General features: G+C 39.5%; 1 protein-coding gene across 3 annotated transcripts; it reads right to left on the reverse strand.

The window, feature by feature from the left end:
• Positions 1–238: 238 nt before the first annotated feature.
• On the reverse strand, positions 239–20,769 carry LOC121949724 (plakophilin-3-like). Of its 3 annotated transcripts, none has more exons than XM_042495451.2 (14): positions 20,616–20,769; positions 17,474–17,645; positions 12,467–12,555; positions 11,213–11,904; positions 10,047–10,170; positions 8,354–8,558; positions 6,963–7,137; positions 6,185–6,302; positions 5,926–6,090; positions 5,650–5,832; positions 4,885–5,038; positions 4,258–4,453; positions 3,988–4,075; positions 239–1,438 (listed from the first exon to the last, which is right to left on the reverse strand). In XM_042495451.2, exons 1-14 carry the CDS (start codon positions 20,616–20,618, stop codon positions 1,397–1,399), a joined length of 2,406 nt encoding a protein of 801 aa, XP_042351385.2. In that variant the 5' UTR covers positions 20,619–20,769; the 3' UTR covers positions 239–1,396. The 3 variants fall into 3 exon arrangements, with proteins under 3 accessions (XP_042351385.2, XP_042351384.2, XP_042351386.2); XM_042495450.2 differs by having other exon boundaries at positions 20,610–20,769; XM_042495452.2 differs by lacking the exon at positions 20,616–20,769 and having other exon boundaries at positions 17,474–17,952.
• Positions 20,770–21,005: the final 236 nt, after the last annotated feature.

The raw sequence follows: 21,005 nt of genomic DNA on the forward strand, positions 1-21,005 counted from the left end.
GGCTATTTCTCTCTGTGTCGGGGCCGATGATCTCTGTCCTCATGGAATAACGATCACCTGCAGTGTAAGAGCCTGAATAAAGGTGCAGCCGGGAAGGTGTGGCATCGTTCCTGTCTGAGCAGGAGAAAGTATGTAAACAGGGAGCGGCTGACATTTCACCACCATAATGTCAGTATATGACTGTCACAGCAACACTGCGGCACACACACACCCATGTGAGAGACACTTACAGTCACACTTCATTTCCAAATTTGTGTCTTTATTTGCTGAAAAATATCCATGATACATCTGCCTGTACACAACACATTAAAAAGCCACTCAGAAACACAAGTTTACCATTTACGCCTCAATGCAGGAATAATTCAAAGATTTAATCTAAATTTTTGTACTTTTGGTATGAATTCTTACAAAAGTAGGATTACAAGTTGTTTTTTTTTGCGATCTAAATGAGATTCAATGGGTCAAAATGTGAAGTGAACCTACGAAAACCTATTGTTCTACAACCAAACTTAAGACTGTATCCTTTTCTCCCTTTTGTTTCACACTCACACAGCTTATTAAAATAGGCAAACAGAAGGTATAATGGAAAAATAAACATACATATAATAGAACTTCGTGTTTGATGTAGCTTTTACAAACGTCACACATCAGGACTTTATATGGCAAGACTGAGATTTTGCAAGTGTAAAAAAAGCACATAACTAAATACAAAAGTCATCACTGGAGGCGCAATTATAATCCCTAGATCTCTAAATCTAATAAAAGTCCAAATTTCTTTAAATCTTCTGTGGTTTACATTCAATTATAACTGTGAGTTATAATTGTAATTCATTTATAAACACTTATTCATCCATCCGTCCGTCCATCCAACAACTACAAACATTAAGTAGTATACAGTATATAAAACATTTGATTTTTGTGTAAAAGCAGCATTATTTACAAAAATATGTTAGTGCCACAGTTGTGTGCATTCACGCTGTGACTGAAGATAAGGCACAAGTGGCCACCACATTGTCCTTTAACAGTTGTGAAATGTCTCCAGATAGAGACACAGTTTCATCTGAATACATGTTGCTCTGACAGAAAAGAAATCCCTGATTCCATGCTAAGACATACAGTGTTCAAACAAAGAGAGTAAATATTTAAGGTGCACACATTTGCAAGAGTCCATCAATAATCCACCATACCGGATCTACACCACTTGAACTGTCCGTTGAGTTTTAAAAATACACAGGAAGTCCTTTGCCATCGAGTAGATCCTCCATCACTTGTGTGTCTGTGCTCTCCTCACAAAGTATGGCAGATAAAAACTGAACCGATTTTATTTCTGAATAATATAAACAGTCTGTTTACTCCTCAGAGGGGCGGGTGTTGTTCAGGCCTGGGCACTTTTGTTTTACATCATCATATCTGCAAAATCCGGCCTCGTAAACCCTTTCTGTAACACAAACAATAAACAAGACAGTGTCATGACGTGGCATGGACATGAAACAAAAAAAATATTGTTTATGTTTTATTTAATGGAGCAGGATTTAGTGGCATCTAGCAGTGAGGAATGTAGAATACAACTGCGCAGAGTCTCTGCCTCTTTAAAATAAACGAACTAGGTGATATAAACCAGTAAAAACATGAAATAAAGTAGTATCATGTTCTAAATCTGTGCTTTTCCTGTGATGTTTGCGCTGTCAACGTTGGGCAGGTAGCATAGCACCTTTTTTCACTGATAACTTAAAATCCAGATGTTCAGGAGGTTGTTAGCGGGAGCTGAATTATCAACAGAGGTCTCCTCTCCAAAACAAACAGACTTTGTGATTTGAATAGGTAAAAGCATTGTATAAAAGCACTTTCATTTTAAAAAACATGTTTTTCCAATGCTGTTCAGCGATTCACGGAGGGGCTGCTCACTACAGTGGCTGACACGAAAATGCAAAGGGCCCTAACTCAAGCTATTGATGGTTTGTCTGTTCTGAGTAGAAACATAGTGGTGCAACATGGTGAGCTCCATGTAAGAGGACCAACTCCATATGTAAACAGCTCATTTTAACAATAATTAAAATTCTTATTATATACAAAGATATCCCCCTAATCCTACACACTAGACCTTTAAGCATTTATTCAAATATAAATAACACTGAACACCAGAGAGGTGTAAACAGCAGCTCCCGCGATTTCGCTGCTTGACCTGGAGTGACACCTTTACTCCAGATACAACACAATGCACTTCAGACTTACGCAATTCAGTGTTTAAAGCTCAGTCTGAGATTCTAATCCAACACACTTTTTGTCAAATTCAGATAATATCTCCTGATTTGTGTGTGCGCGGGAGATGTTTTTTTTTTTTTGTCTCTGTGAACAGGAAACAAGCAAGCCACAACACTTTTCTTGCCAATCAGCAACAGAGGGAGTTCAAGTTTATGCGCAGGACTGGAGAAAGATCATGAAGGTATAAAGAGATAAAGAGAAAGACAGTGGGAGCAAGAGCGACGGTAAAACAGAGCACTGACAGAAGAAGTGAAGAAGTGCATTTGTTAGAGTTCAAATGTCAACAATCTCTCTTCAGAATCACATCTTTAAAAAGCTTAAACTTTTGTGGATCTGCATATTTTGTGTTACATGTGGCGGTGCGGTTATCTGAGGATTAAATTTCAAACTACAAATGAGACAAGGATTAAAGCATTTTTTGCTCTGTTGGGGCTTGTCCGTTAGGAAATAAGCTCGACACCGCACCCTTGGGAGGGACAAGCCGTGATCTGCACGAGGCAGCAAACGCACAGTACCTGGTCCCGCCCAAAGACGTGGACGTGCCTGAGTGGGTGTGTATCTGTGTGTTTGTGTGTTTAAAGAACAAAAGTGTGAACAGTGAAAGATATACGGATTCTGAACAAGCGCCACCTCAGAGACGGGGGAATTGTGGGAAGAAAGGAATGCCATCTATCACACTCATGCACAAACAGATACGCACGGTCTCTGTCACTCTCACTCTTTTACACACGCGCGCGCACACACACACACACAGATATACTGTAAGAATGAGGGTGGGGCTCAGTGAGGAAAGAGGTTTTCCACCGAGGTTTAACGGTCAAGTATGGAATCTAAATAGTTGTTTTTGAAAGACGTTGCACAAGTTATGTTGGTGTTTTTTTGTTTTTACTTCAGCATTCAGCATTCAGCATTTTTTTACTGAATTAAATACCACTATAATGTGTGAGGAGAAAGAAAGCCTTAAAGTCCCTTAAAAAGATGTCTTTAAGTGCAATATAATCGTGTTAATGCTTAACCCTTTGAAAACTGGAGCAGTATCCCCTTCTTAATGCTGCTTTCAAACACAACACTTACACAAGTATTTAAACCTTTAAGCCCTGAGTAAATTGATGCAATTTCTTTCAAAATAATGGGAATAGAGGCAATTAGCAACTTGGTACAAAAATGTCCAAAAATTGCAAGAAATTAGTAGATTTAGAAAAATATTTTTAAAAAGCTAGGGAAAGTGTTGAGGGAAAAACTATACGTAAAATTATCCTAATTATAGACCTAAAATTACTATAGTTTTTATGCACCCTTTTCTGTAATTTCCTTGTTTGTTGGTTTTTGATTTTTTAAAATTATTATTTCAAATAAAATTCAAGTAATGTTCTTGGAATTATTTTCATTCTAATTTCTTTCTAATTTTCATGTCGTCTTTCATTGCTCACACATAAAGCCAAATTGCTTAAGTTTTAAAGGGTCAATACTAGTTTTATTTATAAAGTATTTTTTATAATAGTGCTATCTGTGCTTTGACAAAGTTTTCAACATGTTTAAAATCTGCTACTGTGTCATTCGTTGTTTTGACAATATACAACTTGAATCGTGAAATGCATTATTTAATCCCATCTGAGTGGATGCAATAACTTAAAAGAATGTTGCAAAAGATAATTTGAAAAACAGTTTTTAACTATTTAAAACAATGCATTATCTGTGATATCTCAAAGATTTTTAGTCTTTTACCGCTTTGTAGTCTCTGTGCAGTTTCTTGTACTGGAACATGTTGCTGAGAACAGTGGCTGCTGCTTTGGCTGCTTTAGTCTTCCCAGAGCTGGAAATTAAAAAGGATGTGTCAAGGTTATCACTCGATACAAATAACACTGTGTGAGGAGACAGGCTGCAATATTTTGTGTAACATTCAACATCAAATGTGCAAATGTCTGCATCAAGGAGAGTACACATTTAATTCATACAGTGTATTTAATCAATGCCACTTTACAAACAGCCACTTACCTGTTGTCATGTGAGCTCTTGATGCCGACCAGTTTTGGCAGGCCATCAAAAAAGGTGATGTCTCTGGCGGCGACTTGGCTGCTGGTCACCAGGTTGTTGAGAACACCACAGATGTTGACCACCACGTCGCTGGACGGCTCCTTCTGGTGTCCATTGTCAGGCAGTTTGGTCAACAGGCTGTTCACCACCTTTGTGGCTGATTGAACCAATAAGCATTGTTAGCACGAATATGTTTCAAACCGAACAAACTTAGATCTCCTACATCTGCTTTGGAACTGCTCCTAGATTAATTTTGAAAACACAGTATCCATTCATATTTAAGATAAAGGATTGCTGTAATGTTACTGCTTAAAACAAACATTTCTACCACAGTCCAATCAGTTTGGTTCATTCATGTGAGAGATTTTCTGTATATGTCTGTTTTGGAATAAAACCAAATTTCCAGGTAATTTTATTGTAACTTTTTGACAAATTCTTGCTATTTTTATCTCTATTTCATGTCAAGTTACTGGTCATCCTCTTCCTATTTGAATGAAAGTAATCAAGCCAATGTGCTTAGCTTAGGTATCAAAGGGCGCCACATTATTTATACCCAACGAAGCTTTGGAAAACAACAGAAAGACTTACACATATCATTCTTATCCCTGGCATGGCGGGACATATTGCGGAGGAGGCCTGTAAGAGAACGTAGCTCCAGGTCTTTGTTGGTACGCAGGAGGTCCATCACCACTGGCAGCAGGCGCTCCTGCTCCAGAGCCACCCGGCTCAGCACTGACGCCCACTGCAGGACAAAGAGAGGCACCGTTTAAATATTTGGACAAACTTACAATGTTGCATTTGAACATTTTTTCAATAATAATAATAATAATAATAATAATAATAATAATAATAATAATAATAATAATAATAATAATAATAATAATAACAAAAATAATAATAATAATAATAATAATAATAATAATAATAATAATAATAACCCTTATTTGTACAGCACCTTTCATACAAGAAATGTAGCTCAACGTGCTTTACAACAAAGACATTACATACACCAAATGCCTCACATCAAAAGACATAGACGACATAAAGACATTAAAAAAACCTGTGAGTAAAAAATAAAATAAGATCGGAACAGAAAAGATAGCATGCATCTTACATGGATGAAACCCACTTGATAATACTCGTAAAAGTAAGATAAAAATGAGGATAATAAATAGAATGCACAAAATGCATAACATAGGAATGAAAATAAAACCCATTGAGATAATATTAATTAAAAATTAAGCTAAATATAGTGTATACAATACATCACATTAAGGAAAATGCAACAGTTTAACATTTCATTTTATATATATTTGATTTTTGTATATATGAGGTGATGAATATTCTGCTTACTCTCTTGTCTCCGGCTGTGATGTTCTGCAGCGCTCCTGCAGCTGCCTCGCGGGTGGTGGAGTTGATCTCACACTGACGCAGCACTCGGCCGTACACCCCCACTATCTGTGGGTGCCAAAGCCACTCTACGCCCTTTGGCACCCGAGCGACCTCCGTGAAAGTGGAGAGGTCCTGGTTGATGGTCTGTCAGGGGAAGGAAGATACAAGAAGACATTGTTGAGACGGATGGTAAAATGAAGATAGAATGCTGAGGGCGTAAATCTCACGTGTGCGTACATTTTTGGCTTTCCTGCTCTGTGGTGTGAAGCAGCCAATGGCGTCGCCCTTTCCTGAGTCCTGATCTCTGGTTGGTCCCTCCAGGCGCATCATGGCAGATGGAGGCATCTCACTGTAGAGCTGGTAGGAGAGGTTCCTCAAGACACACATCGCATTTTCAACCCCCTGCGAATACACACACACGCAGACAGACACATGAATACACAAGCCTTGAGTTGAACACAAACTGAAGCCTAATTTCAGCTCCATCTTGTCTCACCTTGTCTTCGTTCTTGTTGTCCTCAAGGGAAGCTTTAATGTATCCGACCAAAGAGTCCACCAGTCCGTGTGTCCCCCTCATCAGCTGCCTGGTGTCCTCGTTCACAGAGCTCATATTCCTGCGCACACGCAGAGCGAGCAAGGGGTCAGACTGATATTTCAAAAGCTCGGGAAGAAGACAACAAACAACTTAGCAAGAAAAGGCCCAAAAAATGTGCCAGAAATTAGTTAAAAGGTACAATAAATTTATCTGATAATGAGCGACAAAAAAGAAAACTGAAAAAGTAAAAAAATGAACAAGAAAATCATCAAAAAATTATTTATAATATGTATTTGAGTTTTTGCACCCAAATTTTTTTGTACAGGACATGAAAACTGATGTCGACCCGTGTTTAAGGGTTAACCAGATGGTGGAAATAGAGATGGCAGCACAGTTTGTGCCAGGAGTGACTCTGCACTGGCACTTTGCTGCATGATAAATATCATGCAGGGAGCACTGCTAATATCCCCCAAATGGCAATTAATTTGGTGATAAAAACCCTCCAGGGTGCACATTAACAAGGCAGCGTCAAAGCAACTGGAGGCCACAGTGACGCACGCTTTTGCAAACAACAGTAAAAATGGAGGGGTGTGGTAAAAGCCCCAGTGGCTGTGAGCTGCCACACCATTTACAGGATCCTGCCAGAACCAGTTCCCAAAAATGCAAATGGTGTCATGGGAGAAGAGGTGAACCAGTAAGAGATACATTTTAATGACTGGCACAGGTAAGGGAGGTGAACCTGAGGCATCCTGTGGTGTTGTAGAAGATTTCTGCCTCGGAGGCCGACTGCAGGATGCCCTCAGTTTCCCCGCCGCCGGTCATAGGGATGAGGATCCTCTCAGTCAGATCAGGAAGCGTCTCCCTGGCCAGCTTCTCCTTCAGGTTGTCTTTGGAGGAAAGGTTCCACAGGATACCTGCACACATACACACCGAAGGAGAGTCAGCAAATCTAAGCTTCATTGTGCATATTGCTACAGTTTTGTTAATGCTTGCCTCAATCTTGCAGATTATCATGTTTTACTCAGTTTAAAAAAAAAGTTCAAAATTTTGGGGAAATAGGCTCATTCGCTTTCTTGCCGTTAGATGACAAGATCAACACGTCTGTTTTGCAGAAACATGATGGACTGGGGTAAACAGTTAGCGTAGCTCAGTCCATCATGCTTGATATGTTGCGTTCAGATATGCAGGGATTACCGGTCTTCTCATCTAACTCTCAGCAAGATGGAAAATCATTTTCTAAAATGTTGAACGTGGAAATAATTCCTTTCAAAGCCTATAAGAGAAACTCAAATGGCAGTGAAACTAAAACACATTGTGGCAGACTATAAAAGTGCAAAAGGTGCAATTACTGTGTTGTTTATCACTTTCCCACTGACATGGGTTTTTTAGCCAACGGACAGATAAAAATCAAGGTGTAACAACTCAGAGGAAAGAATGACAAGGCCATCACTCATAAAAGGGAGTGGCACATATACAGTAAGTCCACAGGCCCAGACAAGTCCCACACACTCCTTTATCCCCCGTCTTCACACGCCCTATAGAAAAGTCTGCAGCTCCACCTTGGACTCACTATATGTCATGCAAATTTCCACACTAACTATGACGCTGGAATTGCAACATCCATTTTCCAAAATTCCAGTCAGTGTTCATGAGAAAATTTCAGTTCTGCTAAAAGCACATCATTGTGATTAATAACCCGGATTAACTTCTGAGAATGTGAAAGTGCTGCAGGGGTGAGGAGGCTGAGTTAACTGGAAACAAAGCTTATTTAGACTTGAACTGTGAAGGGCATACAGACATTAATAAACCCTCTACCATAAGAAAGAACACTGTTTCTCACATTTCAAACCTGAATTTAGTTACAGCAAATGCTCATGATCTGTGGATTCTTGTTACAGCTTGCAACCATCCTCTTATTTGTTTGGTGCAGAATAATATCAATTTCAAAGGTTGCTGTTCAAAGAATTTCAAGGGCACCACTGCCGGGATCATGTTTTATCCGAATATTGTTACTAACTAATTTGCTTTCATTTCTACTTGAGGCAAAAATCCATGACAAGCAGTCTGAAATCAGCTTGGCTTGTCCAGTCATGTTTTTGATTTTATTGACCGCCGTTGGTATCTTCCTACCGGTGATGTTCTTTTGGAGTTCGTCGTCGTCCTCCTTAAGGGCCTCGACCAGCTGTGGGATGCCGCCCTCTCTGATTAGAGCCACCTTGTTGTCCATGTTCTCATAGATGAGGTTGCGCGTGGCGCCAGTGGCGTAACACTGCACTTCCTGGTTCTCGCAGTTGAACAGCTTTACCAGATCAGTAATGCCACCCAATTCACGCACCTAGAGACAAAGTGGCGAGAACAACATTCTGCTTAGGATATCTAATGTTTTGTGAAGTCCATTTTCTCAAAAAAAAAACAGGTTATTTAAGGTTTTAGCTTGAAAACTAAATATTATCTGTCTTCTTGTGTATTATGTGTAGAATCACAGTAGAGTGTGCGCCCCGTGTAGGCTGAGTCCTCTGCAGCGGCCCTGGTTTGATTCTGACCCGCAGCCCTTTGCTGCATCTCATCCTCTCTCTCTCTTCCCCACCTTTCCTCTCCATCTACAGCTGTCCTATCATTAAAGGCCAAGAATGTGAATTGAGCTGCTAATTTTGTTCAGATTTTTTTTAAGGTTCCACAGAAGAATATTGCATTTACCAAATTTAGTTTTGTTTTGGTAGAATTTAGTATGATATTCAAATTAAATGTTTCTCAGAAATTGTTTTGGTTACCATAATTTCAAAATGTATGTAAACATGCAGGAAATGGGATTCAACCCTCCGTTTTTTTGTATGTCTCCACAAACCCTTGACTTTGTTACAAAGCCAGGCTTGCTGTTTCCCTCCGTTTACAGTCTTTATGCTCAGCTAATCCGCTGCTGGCTTTAACTTCAGAATTAGCGTACAAACATGAGAGTACTATCAATTTTTCTTCGTCTTCCTCTTTTTTTCTGTAAATAATCATGAAAAACAGTAGACATCAGCTTTTGGGTATGTGGGTGTATGAATATATGTTTGGTGAATTATAGTATAGTTTTAAATTAATACAGAAGCTGGTTAGTTGAAATTAAATGACTTATGGAGAAGGGCTGGGATTAAATACATTTGTACTTCTACTTCTTCTCTTTTTGAATATGTAAACCAAGTCATCATGTGTTCGACCACTTCTTTTGCTCTATGTTTTATTGTCTGTAATATTACTTTTTTGTCTGTGTGCTTGTTTGTATAATCATTTCTCTATTTCCTTTTTTACATCTTTAAAATAAAATACAATAAAATAAACTAAAACTTCTCAGCTACTGCCAAACAAGAAAGCAAATACATGTATTTCCCTGAAATGTCTAACTAATTATTTACTATATAATGATCTGAATCTTTTTTCATAAACTAATTAAACACTGACTTCAAGCCAGCTCACAAGACACTGTATCCTCAGAGCTGAAAATAATCAACAAGCCAAAATCAAATGGTCCAAATCTGATACACGTTAAGATTTTTTTCCCCTGCTTTATTGGCCGTCTGCCACTAAACACCTATACAGGGCAGAGTCCAGGTTTGTTTACAGCGATGATGAAATTGGCCAACAAGTGGAACAAGTGAAGCACACCAAAAACAGAAGCAAAACTGTGGCCACTTCGTGTCACCACAAATGGAGAACCATCAATGGACGCCTACGCGGGAAGGAAAACAATTTTTTATGACGCAGTTTCTCAATAAGGGATTGCAGAGACAGACAGGAAAGACCCAGGGGATTTTTAACCACAAGTTTTATCAGTTTGAAGTACCTGGTTTTTGGAGTCGCTGTCGTGGTAACACTGATGTTGAATGTAGGCGGCACCCAGGGCCTGCAGATCATGATCGGACTCTCTCAGGTTTTGCACTGCTGTGGGCATGTCTAAGGCGGGGAACCTAGAGAAGCAGCAAATGAACAAAATCAACCACAGAATCTAAGACATTTTATCATATCATTCCTCCACTGTAATGTTTGGTAGCACAAATATGTCTTTTGCATGTTTGAATGAGAAGCCACGGATGATTTGTTTTCTTGTCTGCAGAAATTTCGGCTTGTTGAATTTCTTCCAAATCACACAGCGGGCTGCAAATCGACTCCACTAACCACACGCTGTGGGATGTGTGAAATGCGAGGCCTGAAACTAAGCCGCCACACCCAAAACCAGTCCTGCCACCACGCAGTCACCTCCCAATCCATAGTTCTTAGGAAATACACAGTTTGCATCACACTCTCCCTTGCTAAAAGCTCCTGACACATGAAAACTGTGACTCCCATCATGCTGGTGTGACACATTCACTCAAATATCACTGCTGTTCAGGAAGAATATGACACGCGAAGTCACCACAGTGATGAGAGCGCCCGTCTCTGTCATGGTGTATTAAGACCTGATGAAAGGATAAGTCTTGCATCATAACATATTTCTCTTTTTATTGAGAGATCCCATGAAAAGACCAGAACATTTTTAGCCCATCTCTATATAAAGCTAAAAAAGTGTATTTTCAAGTTTAACTGTTAAAAAAAGGCTCTATGATTTCCTAACACAGCTGGGTACTGTAGTTTTTAGCAAATGTTACTCAAACTAACTATTTTCAGCAGCGGACTAATACAGATTTGGTTTAATGTGTGCTGTGTGCTGTGTGCAGCACAATGTTGTATGTGGTATTGACCCAAAATAAATTAAAGTTCCCATGTTCATCGTGGCAAAGTGACAGGCTGGCTGATGTGTTTTTAGACGTTTGTGTACAAAGGAGGTTCTTTAGCACGGAGGATTAAGCTACTAACGGGTAATGCATACACAAATAAAATGCATTAGTCACATTAATTCATTCTTAGTGTTTTCTGAGGACTTGTTGAAAGTAGGAAAGATCTGTTAGTAACATCCTTGTTATGACTGTGAGCAGAAAGAACAGGTGACTTGGTGTTATGTGAGCTGCTCACCCTTTGAGGATGCCCAACTCCATCTGCCCCTGGGAGACGTCCATGCCCCGGCCCACACTCTGTACGCTTTTCATGGACATGGCACGGGACAGAGTGTTCTGACGCATTAGGTCAGAGGACACTCCGGATGTGATTAACCCTCTGTCCACTTTGTCCATCCCTATACCATAGATGCTCCCCGGCTGCTGCACAATGCTTTTGTTTCGGCTTGCAATCCTGTTGATGGTGCGCTGAGCCGGGCCTTTGAAAGCATGGTGCTGCTGGATGACCTCCATCTCTCCTCCAGACATGCCTCCGCCGCGGGTAAGCGTGCCACTAAGAGATCTGCGCATCGGTGACATAAAGGACATGGTGCCTTCTCCTTGCCTCACCTGGTGGCTGGTGTAGCCGTTGATTGCACTGTGAGCATACTGGCGGTTTAAGGTGGCGTCACGTTCAGAGACCATGCTGCAAGCATCGCTGCCATCCGTCGCCCAGGGGTTCATCAGTGCTGTGTGCTGCCGCACTGCACCCACAGAGAGGTCGTGCTCAATGTGGCTCTGTGGCCTGGCGCCCCCATGGTAGCTGCGGAAGTCTTCTCTGTAAAAACTGCCTCCACCACCACCACCAGCAGCACTCATCCTGTGCAACTGGGCCAGGTCTGGGCCAGCAGACTGGCAGCTGAAGCCCGACCTCTGGGATGCGCGTGGACCCTGAGGAAGAGAAGAGGAGCAACTGTTAAAATCAAAGTTGTAACAGAGTTACCCATGATGCTCTAGAGATGAACTGTGAATTTGCTGTGAGTCATCAGCAAAAGAGGTTTCTAAATTTGATCACAGGGATGTGAGTACGTTTCGGGAAACAAAGGTCATACCCTTTGTCATATCCGCCCCTTATACAAACATACATTCACTTAGGCTTATTAATATTGACTATGAAGTGGAGATGACTGAAAAGCGTCATGAAGCCTAAATTCCAACTTCAGGTCTCTCTGAAGCTCAGAGCTCAAACATATGTGGCACAAAGCCAGCATGTTGCAGTTGAATCACTAAAATGGAGGAATCTAGAGGGTGGACTTGAAAACCTTGAGCTGATCTCATCACAGCGTACTGTGAAATACCACACGTGCTGTGTCCTGGGCGACCCCCTGTGGCACCAGCACAGGGTCACTGACTGTGCTTGGTTTACTGGAACATCCGTGACATGATCAGCTGAATATATCCATGATCTGTGTGGATACTTGTTGAAACAGTAAGATGATTCTGTAGTGCTCACCAGTGTTTTAGAGCCAGAGTACATAAAGGATTTAGAGCTGTAGCTTGGGTGATATGTGCTGTATTTCATTGATGAAGAGCCGCCATAGTCTGAAAGAAAACAAAGAGACAGAATATAAGATGCATAATCACATTATCAGTAACAGTGACACAGTGAATGTTTGTATTTGTATTGTCTTGTCCCAACAGTAACATGTCTCCCCTTAAAGGACAGGGTCACATCTTTTTCAGGACTTTTTTAAAAGCATTTTTAAGAAGAGATTTTTTTACTGCCAGTATGAACAGGAGGATTAATCACAGTAATTATAAAAACGAGCACATCTTTGACGACTTCTTGAAAAGGAAGTTAGCTAAGATACTTAACTCATCAGCACTTTATGGAGATATTATGACAAAAAATGTATGACAGATGAAATGTTTATTCTACAAGCAGTATTATTACAGGCAGAAACCACACAAAGACAGTGACATATTCCCTAAGATTATAGCACCAGTTTATGAGCATAATGTGAATATTAACATTCCTCCAACGTGTTCTGTAATGCTTTCTTTTTGTTTGGCACCAGCAATTAATGCCTGTGAAATACGGCCATGTGATCATTTTCATTTGGGAATTTTAATGTCTGTCTGTGTAAATAAAAATAACAAGTCACAAGTAAATGTGATATTTTTTTTCTTTCTCCCTAAGTTATTTTAATTAACTAATTTATTCTGTCTTTATCTGGGACCTAACAGATCAAAGTGGGAAGTTAATTTTGATTTCAAATATCCTCAACATAATAGAGATGGCTGTCTTGATTGACTTGAACTATGATATTTTCTCCTATCATTTTTTAATTTATTGTATTATTATTTTTTAATTTATCTGCTTTCGCTTGTTTATCTGCTAACTACTCTTTTGGACTTTTTTGTGGTTTATTACTGCCAAAACTGGCTTTAGGTAAAGTTTTTGTAACTGTCTCTTTTTTTGGTTAATCTTATGGCTGCCAATAAAAAATGAAAAATAAAATAAAATAATTGTTAATTTTGTTGTCAAATTGTAGTTTTACTTTCTGCAAGCCAGGAGTTTGTTTTTGTTGCGAAGGTCAGCTGACAAATGCTGTTTCCTCGGTTTTTACAGTTGCTGTGAATTCACCTTGCAGTAAAATTTGGGGACTTTTTTCAGTCAAAACATTGATTAATGCCATTTCGCAATCAAGTAATAGCAGAACAAAGTTGGAAAATGTTTCATGGTGTCTGTTGTCCCAACTGATCATTGAGCTCAGCCACATATATAAATAATACAGATATAGTGGAGCCTGACCTTTGCTGGTGTTACTGCACATGACAAAACAAGCGAGGAAACAATAAAAATTGAATCCTGTTTCCTTGAAGGGCTTATGTTTCCAAATTAAAACACACTGTTCTGTGAGTTTTTTATTCATTGCTCTTCATGCAAGTCCTTTGAATACAAGATTTAAAAAGCACAAAAAGCAGCCTTGATGTAACAAATCGCTCAGTGGAGGTAGATTTAAGCACAACATGACGGTCTTAACAAGGTTTAACGCCTCTTTTACTTACAACAATGATTTGAATGAAAGACATTAGTTTGAATAGTAGGTGTCCTGTTGCACAGAAGGTGGACGTTTTGACACAGTCTGTAACAGTGGGTCACCCGGTCTGACAACGTCTCTGGTTATCGGCTCACTTAGTGAAGTGTTCACATCTGACACACTAAAAGACGCTCTCTGCTCTCTCAGCTCAGACAGTGTGTGAGTGTTTTGCTCTTAAACCAGAGCAGAGAGTTCCCTGACAAGTGAGTAATGACTTTGACAGCAGGCATGTAGTGGAGCCGCAGTCCATCAACTCAAATGTCTGTGTCAACTGAGAGCGAAAAAAACTATTAACTGTACTGTATGTAGCTATGTAAGTGTAAAATTATGTTTTTTTTATCATCTCTCATCATTAGGAATGGTGCATACTGTCATTTACTTTCAGGAAAACTAAAACAGACTTTAAGAGAGGCAATTTGTTGTTTCTGACATAGAATACAATCAACGACTAACTGACATGTCGTTTTAGGAGCCAGCAGTCAGTTTTAGAGGATACATGTTCTAACAAGAGGCACTGGCCGATGATCAGTATCAAATTACGGCCGCACTGATCATAATTCAAAACATCTTAATACTGTTTGCCTCGAGGGAGCCCAAACACTTAATGACATCAGACTGCGACTACAAGAGCCAAGAAAAATAACACAATTATTTGAGGAAGCATTACTAAAAAAAAGAAAACACAGGAAGTTTTATGTATGTGATTGTACCCACGTTTGTGTGAGCGCCCTGAACATGTGTATGCTGTACATTTCCCATGTGTAGCAGAGGGGAGGGGCTAACTGCAGTCATGCATCATTTCTACAGAGAGCACACACACACACACACACACACACACACACACACACACAAACCAGTTGGTATAGGGAATGACTGACACGCCCCTTGGCTCAGGCCAAGCCTCGGCTACACCCAACACACCTTTGCACCACAGGCAAAACACACCCTGACAACTGAACTTTTTGTTTTCACCTGTTGTCTTTTGAAAAATTCACTTTGGTCAGAAAGCCAAAACTAATGCACACACAGTTTTTTTCTCCTGCTCTCACTGCTGAGACTTGCCCTCCTGTAAACACCAATCTGTACACACATGCACAGTAAGCTCTCGCAGCATTTAAATACAGAAGAAGAGGTGATTCTTGCACAGTGTTTGAACACTCATGCACTCATTACGAGCCCCTTTAAAGCCACAAGCCACCGAAATGGCATCGTTCCCTGTCCCTGTCGTGTTGACAGGAATCCTTCTCTCCTTTTTTTTTCAGGTTTGAAAAGGCGATTTTTGTGACGTGGCAACATTTTACGACTGCGTATTTTCCTCCCGGCAAAGCCCTGGGCAAAGGACGGGCAGAGATAACAGTGTCAAACATCAGCCTCATACAGGGCGTCCATGTTTGACTGAAGTGTTTGATGAATATAATGTCAGTAAAAGCAGACAGTGACTCATTTAGCAGATGAGAATGTCCCTCTGCGTCCCTGCTGTTACAAACGGCACGATCAGTATGTTTTTTTCTCTTGGGGCAGGTTCTGTTGGCGCCTTGGGGGATGTGCTCAAACTAGATGAGTGAGAAAAAGATCCATCTTAACAACCTAGAATTTAGGTCATTAAACAAGAATCTGGCATAGTGCTGCTCACTGCAGTTTGGGTGGAACACAAAGAATTATGGGACGTGAAGGATCATGTAAGCAGGTGCACAAGTTTTAGTCACCAGATCTCAGCACTAATCGAGCTCCCAAACCAAGTCATCAAATGTGTTCGTAACTAATTCGCAGCTCTCCTTTATCCTTTAAATTCCCCGGTTGGAGTCTCGGTGCTGCTTACACAACAACCCCACCTTGAGGGACTTTTGTCTTTGAGTGCCAAGAAACCTCAAACAGACAACGCTTGAAAACACGACGTCTTTAAGCAGACATCACAACAGCTGGTTCTCACGACACCGTCATCTCCCAGGTATCTCTGCGGCCCTCACCTCTAAGAGCTGAGTAAGACCTGAAACTCTATCCCACAGACGGAGGCTTTCACCTAGCTCTGCTATCAGGGAAGTTCCATGAAAGCAGCTCTTGTTTGAGCCTGTTACACATTAACCCTTTCCCATATGCAGGTAGACGACACACAGCGCCGTGAGATCAGCTTCAAGTTCAGCTGAATGGACAAATTCCCCCAAAGAGCTGATGAGAAACAAGTTCACAGGAATGCAGCAGACACACACACACACACACACCAGGCGTATTAATGCATGCACACACTTGAAAGTAAAAGTTTTGCCACCGATCTGAGTCAGGGGAATTATGAAAGTGGTTCCAGTAAAATAAAAGAAAGACAAAGTAGTTTATGGTGACCTCTAGAGCTGAAACGGATATGTCCAATAATCACTTTGTTGGGCAACAGAAAACATATTGTTCACTCTTTCTAAAATGAAATAACCCTTTGAAACCTGGATCAACATCACTGTTCTTGTACTGCAAGTATTTAAACCTCTGAACTCGGAACAGATTGGTTTGATTTCTTTCAAAGACATGGGGAATAAAGGCAACTTTCTTAGAACTATATTTCAAATGATCATAGTTAAGTATTTAAAATTATTATTATTTCTTCTTTTTTCATGTATTTTCTCTGGGTTTTTTTGTTTGTTCTTTGATTGTTTTGTTGTTGTTATTGTTTTTAACTTTCCCAGCTGTAACTTCTGTAACGTCCTGCATCTTTTTTTTCCTAATCTCTTGCTTATTTCTGGGTCACTTCTTCTTTCCCAATAAAATTACATAAAATACTATTAAAGTATTATCAAACAACTTGTGAAAATGTCTCTTTGTCATGTCATTTCTAAAAGTCTTTTTTCCCTTTGTTTAAAAAATTCTTTTTAGAAACCTTATTTTCATGTAATTTTATACTATTATACTTTTATACTAATTTTTTGCTAATTCTGGGGCCATTTCTTGTTAAGCTGTTTGCGGCCTTCTTCCCATGTTTTAGGGGGAAAAAAAAACAAGAAATTTTGCTCTGGTGTCAAAGGGTTAATATCTCCATGTTCACAATATATGAGCATGTTACAAAAATGAAGAAAAAAAAACTTTGACACGGTTTTTATTGTAGAAGTGTAAAACAAGACATAACACTTTTGCAATATTGGATTTTTCCATGCAACCCAAAAGCCCAACTTTTGGTTTTATCTTTTGCTCTTATTTGGAGTGAAGCCAAAGGAAACCTGACCGACGGGTCAGATAAGAGTTTCAATTTTATTTTAAGTTTTAAGTGGTCATTGATGAGGCCATAAACTCACCACTGTTGTCAAACACCTGAACGTGTTCCTGTGTGTAAGAGGGTGGTTACAGATTTCTCGGTCCCTCACTGAGCCCAAATCCCCAGCTGAGCTTCACGCGGAAACAGTCACAACATAAAGCAATTAAATATCTTTGTTTACCTGACATGGCGTACTGTCCATTCTGACGCGGAAGTGTGCCCTTCTGTTGCGACATCCTCATCTTGACCTGCTGCTGCACGCGCTGCGCTCGGGCCATCTCGTCCGACATGGAGCCGCCGTTCCCGAGGCGGAACTCGTCCGGGAGTCCATAGGTGGTGACCGAAGCGTTTGGCTGTATGGCGGTCAAAAATACGTTTTCTGAGGTCACGACACTCATGGTGAAACGTTTCTAAAAAGCGAGACGCGAGGAAAGCGTCTGGACAGGCACGGTGGTGCGTGCGGGATGTCAGCGCAGCTGAACGTGTGTGAGGCGCACAGAGAGGCGCACAGAGCGAGCAGAGGCAGGAGGTGGAGTCTCACTGACCACACACCAATACCTGACTCACACAGGTGCTCTGCTTTCTAGCTTCAGCTTTGAGGATTTTGTTTTTTGTTATTACCCAAATGCGTATTTTTCAATGAAATTTATCCAGCCGCAGTCTGTCCTGCACACTTCCCTCCTCTCTGTAATGTACTTTTTACCGGCCTCTACTTGCCCCCTTTTCCCTGAGTGACTCACAGGTGAGCTGTTCCTCTTTTAGATAAAAATCACAGCGATGCTAGGGGGTCACACTTTTATCAGCTAAATCTTAAAAAAACAAAACAAAACATAACAAAAAAACCCCCCCAAAAAAACAAACAGTTGAGTTGTGCATTTATGATAGCATCTCCGGAATCGGAATATAATTGAAATTGCATGAATCTAATTCTTTGACACGATTTACTGGGAGAGATCGCATGTGTAGGCTAATTATGTAGGGTAAGTTTAACAGATGAACTGAAGACAGTAGTGGAAAATAAAAAAAATGTTTTAAAAAAAGTTAAAATCAATAAATGTTTTTTTAAGTTTTAAAGGTTAATTTAATTGGAAAATAATTGAAATTTAAGTATCAATTATAATATTCCTGTATTATGTTATTTTAGCAGATAAACTGAAGACAGTGGTGGAATGCAAAAAATAATACAAAAAATTAATAAATGCAAGATAAAAAAAGAAGATAAAATCAGTCTTATTGTAACATTAGGCTTAAGTTTATTGATTTAATGTTACTTTTAAAAAAATGTAAATACATTTTTAAAAAAATGTAAATAATTTTTAAAAAAAAATGTGATATCTACTTAAAATTAAATTTTAAAAAAAATCCAAGAACCATTCTCTCTCATAGTATTATTTAATTTAATTTATTATTTTTAAATTCCTGTACTTTCCACTGGGCATAACCTATGTAATGTTAACCGCCAACCTGAAGACTGTATGTTAAAAAAAAGTGCAAAATGTATTTCAATGTAACATTAAGTTCAAGCTTAATCTTAGAATGTTACATTAAAATGTAAATACATTAAAAACATATTTGATATCAACATTAAAATAAGATTAAAATAATTTTATGTCTAGTGTCAGAGTTAAACAGGAAGTGACAGGGTGGATAAAGCAGGTCAAATAACTGTCAGTGACTGAGCGCTGTCTTACAGCTCTGTGGTCAGTGGACTCATTCCCACATTAATAACTGGGTTAAATGTGACAGGGCTAATTCATTATCACCATGATGCCACATGTCATCCAGTGTTACTATGCTGCTGTTTATAGAAGTGGAATGAACTGAGTAGATTTATTCAACTACTGCGAGGAAGTTCACTCCTGAGGGACTTTCTTGAGTTTTGTGATACTTTACACCTCTACTCCACAACATTTAAGAAGCCCGTGGAGTGTATTAGTTCCTATTTTTCATTTCATGTCCAAAAAGGAGTGGGAAGAAATAATGTGCTTGTCTTATCCTGCCCCATTTCTTTACTAATACATCAATACTCAATCATATGAATTAACTATCTGCCACACTGCGTGTGTGTTTCAACACACACATATGAAATTGAGAGAGTTTGTTTCTCGCCAAAAAACTTTTTGGATTTTTCACAATTTCTGCATCAGTTTCATTTTGTAAATGTCTTGAATTTTGTCAAAATAAAACTCCTCTGCTACTTTCAAGTTTTTAATGGAAGGGGGACAAATTCACCTGTGCTAAACATTGAGGAGGACATGTCCCCTGTGTCCCCCCCGAAATCTACTTTTACATTTGGTATTTTCAATATATTTTGAATATTTTTACACTGTGATATTGCTACTTATACTTAAGTACATAATCTGTGTACTTATCCCACCACTGGCTGTTAAGTTTTTGTTTAGCAATGATATTTTCGTTCTTTTTGAATTTGTAATAATTATGTTAATGCCTGCATATCCCATAAATGTTATGCTTCAGTGAGCAGCAGTAAAGGACTTTAAGCTCTAGGTTGCCAGAGAGCTTTGTCTAAGATGTTCTCACAAATTGGCTCGATAATAAGTTCAGTCTTTAAAATGACATTAAGTATGAATGGAGGACAGTTACCAGGCGTGGCACAGAAGCACTCTGTTATTAAGGTGGAGCCACACCTTAGTTTTAGCTGCTTTGTTTTATTTGAGCTTAGCAACGGTGAGTCACTGCAGCCGACATGAAAGTGATAAGAAGCGTGAGAGTCATGTATGATACATGCTGCATGTCTGTAGACTGTCTAGATAACGGAGGCTAACAGGTTAGAAAGAGTCAGTGTTAGAGCAGAACAAATAAACATTTGTAGTCTGATTTAAGCAGCAAATATCTTGTGGTTTGATTTTAAAGTGTTATAGTGAAGGATAGATAAATGTCTTCACTTTTGTTCTTTTATGAATGCTGTCCTTTGTTTAGGTGTATCTGAGCTAAAAAAAAAAATGAATCACAGCCTCTCTAAAGGTTATTCAATCAGCCAGCCATCTCCCTCAAGGACAGCAGAGGATCTTGTTTCCACAAAGCAGGTCAAAATCAATGAATTTACACTGAATGGGATGCAGTTTGAGATGTGTTGAAACTGCCTAGCTCTGCTTATTTACCTGGGAGAAAAAACAGTATTTTACCTTTGCACATGTTTCTTCACACTCCTTTTGAAATTCACTCACTCGTAAATAAAAACTTAAAGCTTCACATGCAGGCACCTAATGTCTCAGTGAGTCTGAAACAGTGACAGTTTGATTGAATTATTTGATTAATTAGGTGTAAGCATCTAACAAGCACAGATTTGGACTCACCATTACCATTGATGCTGCGTTGATTTGTAGATGTTCCTCTCTCTGATGAAGTGCACCTGCTCGTCTCACCAAGTGATCTGATCTGGTGGAATATTAGAAAGTGTTAAAAGTTATAGTCACAGTCACCGCCCCAAAAATTGCTTCTCCCCTTCCCATCGCAGGTTAATACAGAGCGTACACAAAACAAAAGAGATGAGTCAAGTGCAGGGTGTGTACAGAGGAGGGACAATCTGACTGTGACAGACACGACAAGTCAGAAAAGACTCATTTTAATATGTGTAGGTATGTTTTTTTTCCACTGAAAATTCTTTCTTTTCTATCTCAAAACACTTCTTTGGAAGTGAGATGAGAACTTGTTTGGTAAATTTACACAATACATACATATTTCTGGTGTGT

Source organism: Plectropomus leopardus, chromosome 7 (genome assembly GCF_026936395.1).
Source record: "Plectropomus leopardus strain MGB_pleo_1.0 chromosome 7, ASM2693639v1, whole genome shotgun sequence".
Taxonomy (NCBI): domain Eukaryota; kingdom Metazoa; phylum Chordata; class Actinopteri; order Perciformes; family Serranidae; genus Plectropomus; species Plectropomus leopardus.

Bases quoted from the DNA above. Each gene is read 5' to 3' on its own strand.
- LOC121949724 (XM_042495452.2), bottom strand. From the start codon at position 17,690: ATGAGTGTCGTGACCTCAGAAAACGTATTTTTGACCGCCATACAGCCA. The intron at 7,138-8,353 runs GTAGGAAGATAC...GTATGTGTGCAG, and splicing joins ACTCCAAAAGAACATCACCG to GTATCCTGTGGAACCTTTCC. The intron at 4,454-4,884 runs GTAAGTCTTTCT...TGGTTCAATCAG, and splicing joins CAGGGATAAGAATGATATGT to CCACAAAGGTGGTGAACAGC.